The sequence below is a fragment of the Anser cygnoides genome, chromosome 15, assembly GCF_040182565.1.
Source record: "Anser cygnoides isolate HZ-2024a breed goose chromosome 15, Taihu_goose_T2T_genome, whole genome shotgun sequence".
Taxonomy (NCBI): domain Eukaryota; kingdom Metazoa; phylum Chordata; class Aves; order Anseriformes; family Anatidae; genus Anser; species Anser cygnoides.
In genome coordinates, this window is record NC_089887.1 from 2,875,328 (window position 1) to 2,888,840 (window position 13,513).

General features: G+C 57.4%; 1 protein-coding gene across 3 annotated transcripts in view; it reads right to left on the reverse strand.

Annotated features, from left to right (window-relative positions):
• SLC5A10 (solute carrier family 5 member 10) overlaps positions 1-10,820 on the reverse strand; it is a 36,810-nt gene extending 25,990 nt beyond the window's left edge. The window contains exons 1-7 of one of the 3 annotated variants that reach the window (XM_048067939.2): positions 10,670-10,820; positions 10,129-10,200; positions 9,364-9,468; positions 8,751-8,810; positions 8,537-8,641; positions 3,903-4,008; positions 2,361-2,441 (exon numbers count right to left, since the gene is read on the reverse strand). In XM_048067939.2, coding sequence (XP_047923896.2) covers positions 2,361-2,441; positions 3,903-4,008; positions 8,537-8,641; positions 8,751-8,810; positions 9,364-9,468; positions 10,129-10,200; positions 10,670-10,780 — 640 coding nt within the window. In that variant the 5' untranslated portion in view covers positions 10,781-10,820. Of the gene's footprint in view, positions 1-2,360; positions 2,442-3,902; positions 4,009-8,536; positions 8,642-8,750; positions 9,332-9,363; positions 9,469-10,128; positions 10,201-10,669 lie in introns of those variants that run through there. The other 2 variants (XM_066977744.1, XM_066977743.1) reach the window with 2 other exon arrangements.
• Positions 10,821-13,513: the final 2,693 nt, after the last annotated feature.

A 13,513-nucleotide genomic window follows, 5' to 3' on the forward strand; every position in this document is an offset into this window, starting at 1 on the left:
CCTCTGAGCGCTCCCCAGCTCCCCCCTCCATCCTTAGGCCTCCAGCTTAAAGTCCGACAGAACAGAAAAGTCCCTCTTCACTGCGTTCTTCCTCGGAAACAGGATCCTTAGCCTGAGCACTGCTCAGGATTACGTGCCAGGAGCAAGCCCTAGCAAGCGCGCCCCCGAGCCCTGCGCAGCTGCCTTGGCTCTCCTCCCACCCCGGGCTCTCCGTGCTCCCCCCACCACCACCTCCCCGCTCTGGGGGGCACGGGCTGAGCCCCCCCTGCTGCCAGCAGCAGGATTTGGGAGCCAGCAGCATCGCTTTTGGGGGGTGGGAGGGCTGGGAGGCACCCGCCCTGCTCCCCCCGCCAACCACGCAGCGCCCTGGAGGGGGTGAGCGGGTGGGCGCGCTGGCACCCTGCACCCACGGTGGCTGCTCATGCTTGGGAGAGGAGGGGGGACCCCAGGACCCTGTGGGGCTCACAGAGGGGGCATCGTACAGCTCTGTCTGGTGAGGAGCCAGGCTGGGGGGTGAGGAAGGGGCTTCACCGAGGGCTGCAGAAGGTCCCAGCACCGACCAGGGGCTGCTCATGCAAAACGAGGCTCTGTGCTCAGACTGCGTTTGGGTGCTGGGAGGAGGAATTCCTTTGCTTTACCACTCAGGGACACAGGTCGGGCTCAAAGCAAGACCCAGAGCATCCCTTGGTGGATCCCCCCAGGTCCAGCATCCCCGCATCCCTCCCAGCCACGGGCAGTGCCCAGCAAATGCCCGTTTCCAATATCCCCTTCCCATTCCCCCGTCCAAGGGCAGCACCCCCCCTGCAGAGCTGTTGTTTCCAGCACCGACCCGCAGCCCTGACCCCGTCCCCCTGATCTGAGACTTTTGGGGTGTTTGGAAAGAGGCATCACACCCCGCAGCCCCCTTTGCAAGCCACCCCCCCCGGTATCGCACGGGGAGGGAGCATTTGCAAACCGCTTCTGCTCTTGTGCAAGCAGACCTGGCGCCTCTCCAGCGCGTGGTTTATCCAGGCACCGGCTACTCCCAAGCTTTGCATGGGCGTTGGGCACCAACAAAGGCTCTCCAGAGGCAGAGGCTGAGTGCTGAAAGCAGAGATTCGCGCCCGGGGGTGCGGACCTGCTCCCTTTCCAAAGGTGTCAGGAGGCAAGTCGCAACACCTACGCCTGCTCACACGGAAGGAGCAGGGCGAGGAAGCCAGGGCAGCGAGAAGGCAGCCTGCAGACGCAGGGATCCAGCCCGTGTGCTCCACCAGGAGCAGGGTCCCTGTGGTCAGCGCCAAGAGGACACGGCGAGGGCTGCGGGATGGTGCTGGAGCTGAGCAGAGCCACCACCCGGACAGCCACATCTGTCCCCAGGCCCTCAGCGGTCTGTGACCCCCTCTATCTACTCCCACTCGCTGTCTGCCAAGCGCACCCGAGAGCACCCGCACGCCCTTGCTGCCCTCCCTGGGGAAATGTGAGCCCGGGCAGCAGCAACCCGGAGCGGTCACAGGCTAGCAGGTGAGCAGCAGCAGCACTGACGTAGCTGTCACGATCTAAAGATTCAAACAGGGCAAAATCACGGAGAGCATCCTTTATTGGCATCCCTGCTGGAGCTGGAGCAGACCGACCACCTTCAAGGCACGCAAGCCTCCAGGCCCTGGGCTCTGCCGACACCGAGGAAGGAGCTGCGTGGCCAGCAGCCTGCCTGTTTGATCCCCCGGATCAGTGACTCTCCCAAACACCATTACCTCTGCGCACACACCTCGCCGTGCCGAGCAGGTTGGCGCATCTAGAAACAGCTCAGCCGTGCGGCTGCCGCGGGGCATTTTCCAGGCCGTGCCTGCCTGCCCTCCTCCACCCACTCCGCCGCCTCGCAGCCAGCCAAGAGCACAAGACAAAAGCCTCGGAGAACCTCCCGGGCAATTAGCGCTTCAGACAACGATCAGCAACATCCAAGCACCTCATCTGAGGAGGGCTGCGGCCGCGGTGCCGAGCTGTTTGGGCAGCTCCCCTGCCTGGCACGGGTCCCCGCTCCTGCTGGGGTGGTTGTTGTTATCGGTGCTTCTCTGGGAAGGGGAGAATCTTCCCTCGCTTTTCTCCCTTTGGTAAAGCAGAAGCCTCCAAATAACTGTCCTTTCACTCGGTTTTTGTACACGGATCTGGCTGTGAACAGGGCCCTGCCAGCAGCGAGCTGTGCCTTGGCCAGGCCAGCAGCGGTGCCGTGCTGGCGGCAGTGCCCCGCTGCTGTCCCCACCACGGTGCCATTTCACAGCCCGGACAGACTCCTCTGGGTCAGAACCGCCTCAGGAGCACCTCTGGGGATCGTCCTCTTCAAACACCGACCCTGGGAGCTGGGACCTAACCCATCCAGCTCTTACCTCTGACGGCCAGCACGATGGCTCCAAGGACCATGATGAGCGTCTGCAGCGTGTCGGTGTAGATGACGGCCACCAACCCCCCTGCAGGGAGCAAGGCACAGCTCTGTGAGCGCCCCTCGGGCTCGGCTCAGCCATGCAGCCCCAGTAAATGCACCCACGCTCGCAGGGACGCACGCGCCTGGCTCCGGCTTGGCCCTTCCAGCACCACAGCTATGGGGCAGCTGCCCCTGGGGAGCAGGGGAGGGCGGCCAGGGGACACGTCCCCATGTCCCCACGCAGGAGAGCCCCAGCCCCTGGCCCTTTGCGTGCTCCAGCAGCAGAGCACACTCAGGACACCCATCCATCGCCCATCCCACCTCTCCATAACACTGCATCCTTGGCATGCCCCTCGGCTCTTTCCCCCAATTATTTTTAGTTTTTCCAGCACGTGATGTTTTAGTAGGGTCCCCTTCCCCACCCAGCCCACGGTATTTCTCCTTTCCCTTCCCAGGCCCCCCCATCATTTCCCACTGCAAACCCAGGGCTCATTCACCCAGCCAGAAAGCAAGCGATCACCGGGCAAACAAACGCACCAAGAAGTAGCGGGCCCGCAGAAAATGGGTCAGAAACTGAACCCGTTTCAACCCAAGTCCCTGATTCATTCACATCCAGGCAGCTCAGGGCTGCGCCCTGCCCAGCCGTGCCTGGGATCCTCGGGGATGTGCTCGGGACCGGGGTGACGCAGCGAGCACACCCTCTGCCTGGGCTCACACCGAAGCGCCGTGCTGCACAACGAGCCTCGTGGGCAGGAAAAAGCCGACTTGGGATTTGCTTAAAACCAAGGTCTTGCAAAACGCACCGTGTTTCGGATATAATTATTACGCTGTTTCCCATTTTGATGGCTGGGATGAGATAGCGAGGGAGAATTTATCGCCAGGCGTCTCCTCTGGAGCTACCAGGGAAGGGAACGTCCCGGCTGAAATAAAGAATGAAATAATCTCCTGGCGAGGATAAACGGTCCCGCAGCCCAGGAGTGGGACTGCAAGCCAGGAAAATTCACGGTATCCTTCTCCATCTCCAAGCTGTCATCGCCCTAGATCACAGAGGAGAGGTACCAAATAATCCTGATCCCCACGGGGAGGCAGGAAGCATTTTGGGCAACTTGGCAGGGGAACGGCAGCACGTTGCACTGCAGGCAGGGCAAGTGGGAAGGAAGTGAGTTAGGTAAAGGGCTCGTAGCTCTTAGGTGCTGCAGTAATGGCCCTGTAATAGGAGAGGCACTGATTACAAATAGGTGCACGCACAAGAAAGCACTTAGCTATGAGACAGAGGAGGAGCGAGTTCTTGCAAAAGAAAAGCTGTAATGACAAAGGAGAGCTCCCGCGTTGAGTCACTGCCCGAGCTGACGCTCAGGAGGGATGGACAAACACCAGCTGGGTAGCACTGGGAATGGGAACCCCATGGTCTGAGCTTAAAGCCATGTAAATCCCAAAGAACAACACAAAAAAATAAGAATAAAACCAAAGACGGCGGACCGAGGGCAGCAGAGGCCGAGCAGCCTACCTGCGATGGTGTAGAGCCCCGTGACCAGCAGCATCAGGACGGTGGAGAGGTAGAGGTTCCAGCCCAGGCAGACGTGCACGAACAGGGCCCCCGAGTACAGGTCGGTCTGCGCGGGGACAGGGAGCAGCAGCTGTAACAGGCATCATCCTCGTGGCCGCGCACGGCCACCTCCCTCCTGGGGGCACCAGGAGGTGGCCCCAGTGGTGGTCTGCAACTGGGCCCAGTTGGGTGCGGAGGGACGCAAGGACCAGCAACATCTCAGGGCATCGGTACTGCTGCATCCCTTGGGAGCACACGTGGGCAGCCCCAGCATGGAGAGCAAGGACCCCAGGACTGCATGACCCCAAACCATCTCTTTGCTGAGCACCTCTGGGCAAACCTCTCCTCCTGGTTTTGCAGCTGGGGAAAACGAGGCACAGGCGATGGCAGAAGTTGATTTTGGTCCCAAGCGAGCAGCACCAGGCAGGACCTGAGCCCAGGGGTCCTGCACCCCAGCACAGACCAGTACAAAAGCATCCTCCAGCACATCAACAGGTGCTGCCATGAGGGACGTGCCCCTGTGCTTGCCCCTCCCCTTTGCAGCTCCCCTTGCAAAGCCCCTGGAAGAGGCTCTGGGTTTCTGCTTGGCCAAGGAAGGACAAACTTCTGCTGCCCAGCAAACCACCACAGCACCTCCTGCGCCCACATCACGTCCCCTGGCACTGCCGTGGGACAGGAGGACCCCGAGCCACCACCACGCCTCAATCCATGGCCAAGGCCCAGCGGTCCCCAGCACTGGGCTGGGATATTGTCAAAGAAAACTCATTTGGAGGAGGAAACGGGGCAGGAAGAGGCAGGATGAGCTAAATGCACGCTGCAGCAGCTCCACGCCCTCGCCCGGAGCTGTGCCTGCTTCCCGCAGCCAACACTACAGCCCCGATCTGACGTCTGTCTTCACATACGTCCCAAAAACCACCCCGAGCAGCAAGGCTTTCCTGCCCCATCACGCGGGAGCAGTCGTGCAGGATGAGTGCTGTGCAGGCCTGGTGGCGCATCCCTCACGGCAGCTCCTGCCCCAGCTCTGCCCTCGCCCAGAGGCTCCCAAAGCAGGGCACAGGGACACGCTCCGTGCCACGGAGGCCAGTGGGTAGCACACGTCAGTGTGGTATGAGAGCCTTTTCCCTAGCGGGTGAGCCCACGCAGGCAGGCTTAATGTTGAATAAATCCCAAACGAAGCCAACCAGAAAAGCACTTGCACCATGAGCCTGAGGATCCCAGTTGAGGGACTGTTCTTGGCACCAGCACAGCCTTTCCACCATGGCATCCCAAGGGAGATGCTGCGTGCCCTGCACACAACCTTGGCCACATCTTCAGGGGAGGCCTCACCAGCACCAAGAGGCAATTCACCCCATGAGGTCCTGCTGGAGAGGAACCAGCTCAGCAGCAACCAACTCAGCAGCTCCCCGTCGATAGCTGCCTTGCCACCACAAACACCACCCAAGCACAGCCTGACCCCACGGCACCACCGCGCAGCCCTACAAGAGAACATCCAAGGCAAGTCAGCGCCGCACGGCAGCTACGAGGCCGAAAAGCCCCAGGGGAATGCCCCCAGCCATCCCCCAAAGCAACAACAAGAGGGAACCCAAAGCTTTTTGAGCCTCCCCAGCGCAGTGCCAGGCCGGCACCCTCCCCATGTCTCGTGGAGCTCGCCAAGGCAGCTCGCCATCCCCTGCCTGCCCGCTCCTCCTGCTGCCCTGCCCCAGAGCCCAAAGCCTCAGCCCGGGAGAAGGCATTTCATAACCCCTTTCTCCTGGCTTTCTCAACGCTTAAGCATTTTTGCAGTCGTCTGCAAATGAGTCTAATCCTTCGCTATGAGGAAGCAGGAGGTATCTCCACCTCCCTTCCTCGTAATTCTGCTACGGTGGGAGAAAAATAAAAGCGCATGTGACTGAGTTGTTAATGAGACACCCCGAATACAAAAACAAGCTAATTAAATCCAGGCATGACCTATTCATAAAACAAGTCCTTTCAACTGCAAGAGGGGAGCAGAAGCCTTTGAAGTCAGGCCTCGTAATCCAGCGAGATCCCTGCCTCCACCGCTGACCTCACTTGGGAACTCGTTCTTACCCAACGCCATCGATGCCTTCCCAAGGAGCGCTGCCTGCAGAGGCAGCTTGGCTTTAACAGCTGGCAAAGCCAAAACGCGAGCAGAACGAGTTGCCCAGGCTCCAGAAGAGTCCCCAGGGGCTCCCTGCCAGAGCTAGGACACTTGTGCAAATCCTCGCGTGTTCCTAGCTAGGGGGAACGCGATCTCTCAGCAGGGTTTTGGGCTGCCCTGCCAAATCCTCGTGTGCTCCTAGCTATGGGGGATGGGATCTTTCAGCAGGGTTTTGGGCTGCCCTGCCATGAAATGTTGAGGGTTGGGGACCAGCAAATGTAAAATGCCCGCAGAGGAGAGACGGACGCATCCCCTGCCCATGGAAGAGCCACCGGAGCAGCAGCGATGCTCAGAAGAAGGGGGAGAGGAGATCCCTGAGTAAATCCAGCAACGGCAAGGAAAGGAAAAGCCCGGCTCGCCCTGGGCTTCGAGGTGGCCCCAGAGGGGACCAGAGGAAGCCCCAGCCAGGTGGCCACGCTGACACATTGCCCTGAGTCTCGCACCTTCCTCCCATGCTCCCCGGGGAGAGGACACGGGGTCGGTTTGGGGCTGGTTTGGCCACGCACAGTGCCAACGCCCCACGCGCTGCCGGAGCGCCCCGTGTTTTTGCAGATTCACCCTGAGCGGAGCTGGAAGCCGCGGTAATCCCCGTACAAGGCCGATTCCTCTTCTGTTGGATCCTGCGTGACTCAGAGGTGACAGAAAACCCAACAGCCCAAAGAAAGCACGGCAAAGGCTGAGAAAAGGCAGGGGCAGAGCCTCCCAGCAGCGCCAGCCCGGCTCCGTGCACAAAGGCTGGGAGGGATGCAGAGGTTGCCAGCAGCACAGGCACCACACAGGGTTCCTCTGCGGGTTCTCCTGGTGTTAGGGAAGGGGCCGCTCCACAGAGATCTCCACCAGTCTCCTGGCTACGAAGGAACCTGTAGGATGCCCGTCCCTCCTGGTACCCATATGGGACGAGCTGGTGGTAGCGCACTGCTTGGGCAAGAGGGGTCGGCTGTGGTCACCTGGAGAGACTCAAAGATGAGCAGCCCACAAATTAGATTTCCTTCTTTAAATTCAGATCAGCGAGAGCAAACAACCTCAGCAGAAATCCCACCCCAGCTTCCAACCTCTCCGTGTAGACACCAGCAGGGATTCGCTTGGCTCCCAGCGCCCAGCGAGCCTTACGCAGGTGCTGCAGCATCTCCCTTCAGCTCCTCCCTGTGCCCACAGGAGCAGGGACCGGACCTCTCTCGGGCAGCACATGGGAGGAATAAGTGACAGCACGTTCCTGGGCATTAGGACAACCAGGGAATAATCAGCGTGTCATTGCCCAAACCTGTGAACTGGGCTGATGCTCCGGGAGCTGCCACCCATCACACGTGGGGAGCAGCAGCCAAACCTGGGCAGCTCCAGCTCCAGATTTTTTTGGGGGGGGGGGGAATACAGGTGGCAGCTGCACCGACAGAGTCACCAGCACCGCTCCTGCAGGTTGTGGCCACGCTCAAAGCCCTGCATCAGCAGGAACAGAGCAAGGGCTGCTCCCAGCCCTGCGACCTGCCTTTTAAAATCACGACCGACCTGCCTTTTAAGCACTGCACAGGGTGCCGTGCCCAGCTCTCGGGAGGGACGCACGGGTCTCCTGAAGCCAGGGACATCAGGCCACGTAGTGCCACCAGCTCCGCTGTCTGTCCACGGCGGGTGCAGCCACTCGCATTAAATGCAAGGCGCACACAAGTTGCATTAAATGAAGGCAAATGTTAGTACAGCGGCGCGCAGCCCCGAGCTGCGGGCAGGGAGCGCCGCTGCGTGGGGAGCCACGCTCCCACCCGGCCCTCCTTCCTGCAGCCAGCCCCATGCAAAAGCAATTATTTTTTTTTTTTTAAATTTGCAACCACACCTATGCAAAAAGCACTTTTTTTTTCCTGCGACCATCCCCATGCAAAAAGCACGGTGGCTTTTTTTTTGTCGTTGTTCGTTTTTCTGCAGCCACCCCATGCAAAAAGCACCTTTTACAGCCGTCCCCCTGCAGACACCCCAGGGCTGGATTCGCCTGCTCCGGGCGGTGCAGGGTTGCTCCTTCCAGCAGTTTTCTCCTCGGGATCGGGATCGTTTCTGAGCTGTTTGCTCTCGGAGTGCCTCCAGCCCCAGGGCTCCCTGCGCCCTGCTCTGCCCTGCTTGCTGCAGGCCCGGTGCCACCAGCGCTTTGCCCTTTCCTGGGGGAAACTCTTCCCCTGCTTACCAAGGGGGCAACGGGGGGAGGAGAGGAGCTGGGGCTGCACGCAGGGAACCATGAATGAGGTCAAAATGGGGTTCCCGAGTTTTGGGGATCCTGACAGCCAGCCATGGATCCATCAGGGCCCCCCCCCAACACCAGCACGGCCGCTGGAGCCACCGACACAGACGCGGGGAGCTGCAGCCAGCACCTTCCGCCACCCCCCTCCTGCAGCAGCTCCAAAACCCCAACTTTTTGCTGGGAGGAAATTGATCACGGGGCCAAGCGGGGGCTACTTACAGAGATCTTGGTGAAGATGGAGAGCAGGAGCGACAGGCCCGAGAGGTACATGCGGATCCTCTCGCCTCCAAACCTCCGCTGGAGGTACTCGGGCATCGTGAGGATCTGCGGAGGGAAAGGAGCGCTGGCTGCCCCGGCGAGGCGAGCGCAGGGCAGCGTCAGCACAGCGCAGGGTTTTGGGGGGGGACGGCGGTGGCACCGCAGCCCCACATACCCCAGCCGAGATGTAGACGGGAACGAAGACCCAGGCCAGTGCCAGCAGGGCGTACGTCGCCTGTCGGGAAGGAAGCAGCAGCACAGCCAGGAGCCACACCTGAAGCAGCCTGGGCTCCCCTCCGATGCACCTTTATATCTCCAAACGGCCTCAAACCACAGGTATATAAGGCCACAGCAGAGACCCCTGCCTTCAGGAGCCCGACCACGAGCACCCGGCTAACTCCCTGAGCACCAGGCAACCAAAATGCCATGTTTTTGCTGCGGGACCCAAGGACTTTGGAAGTGGCACGTGGGACAACAGCGACTTGGTGACCCTTTCGGCCATCCCCGCACTGGGGGCAGGTAGGGGATGGAGGGGAAAGCTCTGCCCTGAAACATCCTTCCCCCTGCGTGCAAGGACTTGGGTTGACTCCAAATTCAGCCTGCATGCACTGGACGTGATGCAGAGAAGCCAAATTAGCAGCATTGTGTTCGTTATCCCCTGCGTGACTCCTCCCAGGCCTTCAGTCTCGGTGCGAAGCTGCTGTGAAATCAGTCACGCTGCTTTGAGGCTCAAGAAACTCTTTTTTTTTTTTTTTTTTTTTTTTTTGGTACCACAACACTTTTCTTACGTTCCACTCGAAGCCGGTGACAGCGATTCCCCCGGCAGCACCGGTCCCGGCCAGCCCGATGAAGAGCCCCGAGCCCTCGCTGCTGGCGAACAGAGAGGCTCCGATCTGCGGGCGAGAGCAGGAGGTGCCGGTGGCGCCTGCAGCCACGGGGACACGGGCACGCCGGGCAGGAAAATCCCTCAGCACACCCACAAGGAGGTGCCCCGCCACCAACGCTCCCTTGTGCCCCGCTCCCCTTGACGTCCCCTTCTGGGTTTGGGGTGGAATCGCTCGTTTTGGGGAGGATGAGGAGCAGCCACGTGTACGGCGGTGGCAACGTGCCCTGCCCGGAGGTGGCCCTGTGAAAGCTGCCAGCCAGCAATGCAGGAAAGACCTACAACCAGTTTGTCAAGGCGATGCTGAAATAAGAGCAGGAAACAACGAAATGGGGGAGCTGAGGCAGCCACGGCTCTGTTGGAGCCACCAGAGTCCGCAGGGCGGCGGGGAGAGGTTTGTGACCACAGCGACCTCTCCCCAGGCTCGGGGTGGCCTCCAAGGAGACCCAGGAGAATAAAACAAGCTGGGTGGGCTCCTGCACCCCTCGTGTAATCAGAAGGGAAACGGAGAGCAGGAGACACGAATCCTGCTCAGCACGGGACATGGAGCCCGGCGGGAGGAGGTGCATGGGCTGGGGAAGTGGGGGCAGGCAGCAGAGCAAGGAGCAACCAAAGGGGAATTTGGTGGGAAGGGGAACGGTGCCGGACATCCACGGTGCCCTCTACTTACTGGCCACCATGCCATGTCCCGGCCAGCAAGGAAATAGCCGCTGACGGTGTTCCTGTTCACCCTGCACGAAGACTGCGAGGAGAAGAGATCAGCAGAGAAGCTCTTCCCCTGCGAACCCAGACACACCACCAAGAAACCAAGAACCAAGTCTGCCAGACGAGAAGCCGAGAGACAGGAGACTGGATAATTAATGGGAGCTCGGCAGCTCAAGCGTAATTACACCAAGTGGCAGCTGCACCCCAAGCACCTGGAGCCACGAACGGCAAAGGAGGCACCCCCGAGAGGGCAGCAGGGAGGATGCGCCCGACCTGCCTCCATCCCGAGCAGACGGGGTGGCTTTGTGGGGCCCAGCCCTGGCCACGAGCAAACGCAGCACGATACGCAAAACACACAACAAATGCAAACTACAACTGGGAAATAAGAAGAGGCTTTCAAAAGATGCCACGCAGAAAAGCCAGCCCTTAAAAATAATTTTTAAGAAGAGCATTCGTACTTCAAATGGTTAAAGGAGAAAGGAGAAACCGAACAAGAACGCTCTTACCCATATTCCCACTGCAATGTTTAAGGAAAAATAAACCACTATGACAACAAGATCAGCAACGCTGAACTGCTGCGAGGGGGCGAAGGATCCGGCAGTGGAATTGCCCTCCATCCCTCGTCTGCTGCCTCCTTCATCCTTGGCAAAAGCCTCCCCCAGGCGGTCACTGAATCAGTAACTCGTTAGCTGCTTGGGGGAATTTATCATTAATCCAGGCAGCACTGGGAGCTTCGCTCCCAGCACTTCCAAAGGCGTTTGCGGACCATCGCTCAGTGCAGGGGCCTCAGTTTTTTGCCCCCCCCCCCCCCCCTTTTTTTTTTTCCTGTTTCTGCATTGATCTTATGGAAGCTGCAGGCTGCTCCTACTTGGGCATTTAATGCGCTTCTCTGGTGCAGTTTCTGAGGGCTTTCAGCAGCCCTTTTGCAAAAGTGCTTGGTATCGAGACGTTGCTGGACAAGAAACTATCACAGCTTCTTACCCCTCTAGCCAATTATTTTCACGAAACCTGTAGGAATTTAAAGTCTTAGCAGCTGTTTCTCTTTTCGTGGTTAAGACTTGATCAAAAGTTCCAGCAGGCACACAGGGACTGCATAACCTGTGCCTCGTTAGTAAAGGAAGCTGAAAAACAGTAAGTTCGAGACTGAGTTCAGGCATTTTGTCCTGTACAGTCACAAGATCAACTTTAGGACAAGTGCTATATATTTTATGATTTTTTTTTAGTTTAATAGAAATCGTTTGCAGTTTTACAAATCACCTTAGCATAAGGTTTGTTAACATTGCCCTTTGTAAGCTGTAAACCAAACCCCAATGTTTTTCTTGCAGATACTACCGATCTGGAAAGAATTTGCATTATCTCCCGACCAGTCAATTACTGTACAAAAAGCAGGTTTTTTTCACGTTCTCTTGAAGGATCCCAGAGAAACACCTCTAAGAATAGCTCGCATTTCTGGTGATCCGGCATTTTTGCCTCTGAGAAAAGCACACAGAGATTGGGTAACCCTGCAGGACCACGCTGTACTGGAGGAGTCCATAAAAACACGAGTGAAGTCACACGCGCTTTGCTCCATTCCAGCCACCCCACTAGAAAAACCAAAGGTCCAGCAACCCCGTTTTACGACCACGATAGTTTCAAATTCTTTAATCCTAATCAATACAATTTTACTGCACTGAATTAGCCCACGGTGGGGGGGTGCCGTGCTAAATCGATGATCGAGCACAGGAGTTGTGGAGCCTCAGCCAGCCAGCCAGGGCTGACCAGCAGAAATGCTCGCAGGGATGAAGCTGGTCTCCAAAAGCCAGCTTGAAACAAGCAGCATGAAACGTTCGAGTTTAAAGTTTTCCTGTATTCAGTATTCGTACTGTTTTCTGCATCGGATGCTTGGCTCACCCACCAACTCTCCAAGTACGTATCGCAAGGATTCATTAAGAAAACACACACCAATTAACGCGCACACCACTGAGATGGATCGAGGCGTTTCTCTCTGAAACCATCACCGATGGACGCACCTGTGGGTTTGCACACTTGTAGGAAGGATTAAAGTCCTCCCTCACTGCTCAGCTGGAATTCAGCCTGAATTAACACTTTCAAAGTGCATACAAGTGTTAATGCGTCAGCCTGGTGTATCCACTAACACCGCGCAACTGTTCAGTAACCCACCGTAACTAAAGTGTAACCAGGCGCGGCCTCGCATTTTGACATTTCAGAGAGACAGAACGTAAAAAATTAAACAATGCTCTGATGAAAAATAAGCTCACCGAACGAAGAATGAAAATAGCGTTATCTGGTCAGAGATGAACAGTTGCTTGAATAAAATCTTCATCTCACTTGCTGAATGCACCAAGAAAAGTTGATAGATCTTCCGGTAATACGTAAGAGGACTTGCAGTCACAGCCCAGGCCTCCGCTGTGCCAGGTGCTGTGCCAACAGACACCAGCCCCCCCAAAAACGCTCACTAATCCACCACAAGCCAAGAAGTTCAGCCTCCGAGAAGCTCAGAGCAGGCCATCCCATGCAGGCGCCCAGGGAAGTGAGGGAGAACAACCCTGAGCAAGTTAAACTCCACACTACGGCTGGTTTTGTTTTTTAAACACACATCCACAAGTTTGGTCCAGAGTACAAACCTCTGAAAAGCCATTTACCTGCGATGAGCTGGTTTTATCAGCTGGAACCTCCGGATATTCCATCCTTACGGAGCAGCCACCACCTCTCCCTACTAACCAAATCCCAAAACCATCCCCAGAGGAGCTCCATCCTTCAGGTAAACAAGTAATTCCACAAGCAGAAATCACAGGCCATAAAACCAGGCTTCGCACACCCCCTGCATGATACCCTCCCAGTTCCACACGTTGTCCCCCTCCAAAAAAAATAAAAATTCCCAAATTCTCCCAAGTCCCTGCTGTCCCCTGCCACCCAGCCACAGGTTTAGTTGCCTTCCACATAGCCTGAAGCAAAGCCAGCACGCTGCAGGTGTGCTGAACCTGCCAAATTACACCAAATCTTATCAACACCTTTGTGACAGTCCCCAGAAACCGGACGGCTGGTAAAAGGTTGCGTGCATTTTGCGTTTTACGAGACTGCTCAGCAGAAAGACAAGCTGAAATGCGACGATGAGTATTAGGGTATTAAGGAAAAGCAGCCTCTCCTTGTCTGCAGGTGTTACGGCACAGCAACAAGCAAAACAGATGTTATCTTCCTCACTGCCGAGAAGCCCGAATCCTGTTTACGCTCCCAAGTAGCACATTAGCATAAAAGAATCAATTCACCTCTCGATTTCTTTCAATATCATAGGATCCGCAAATCATTTTTAAGGGGGGACACTTTAGAAGACAAGTGACTACCGCATAAAC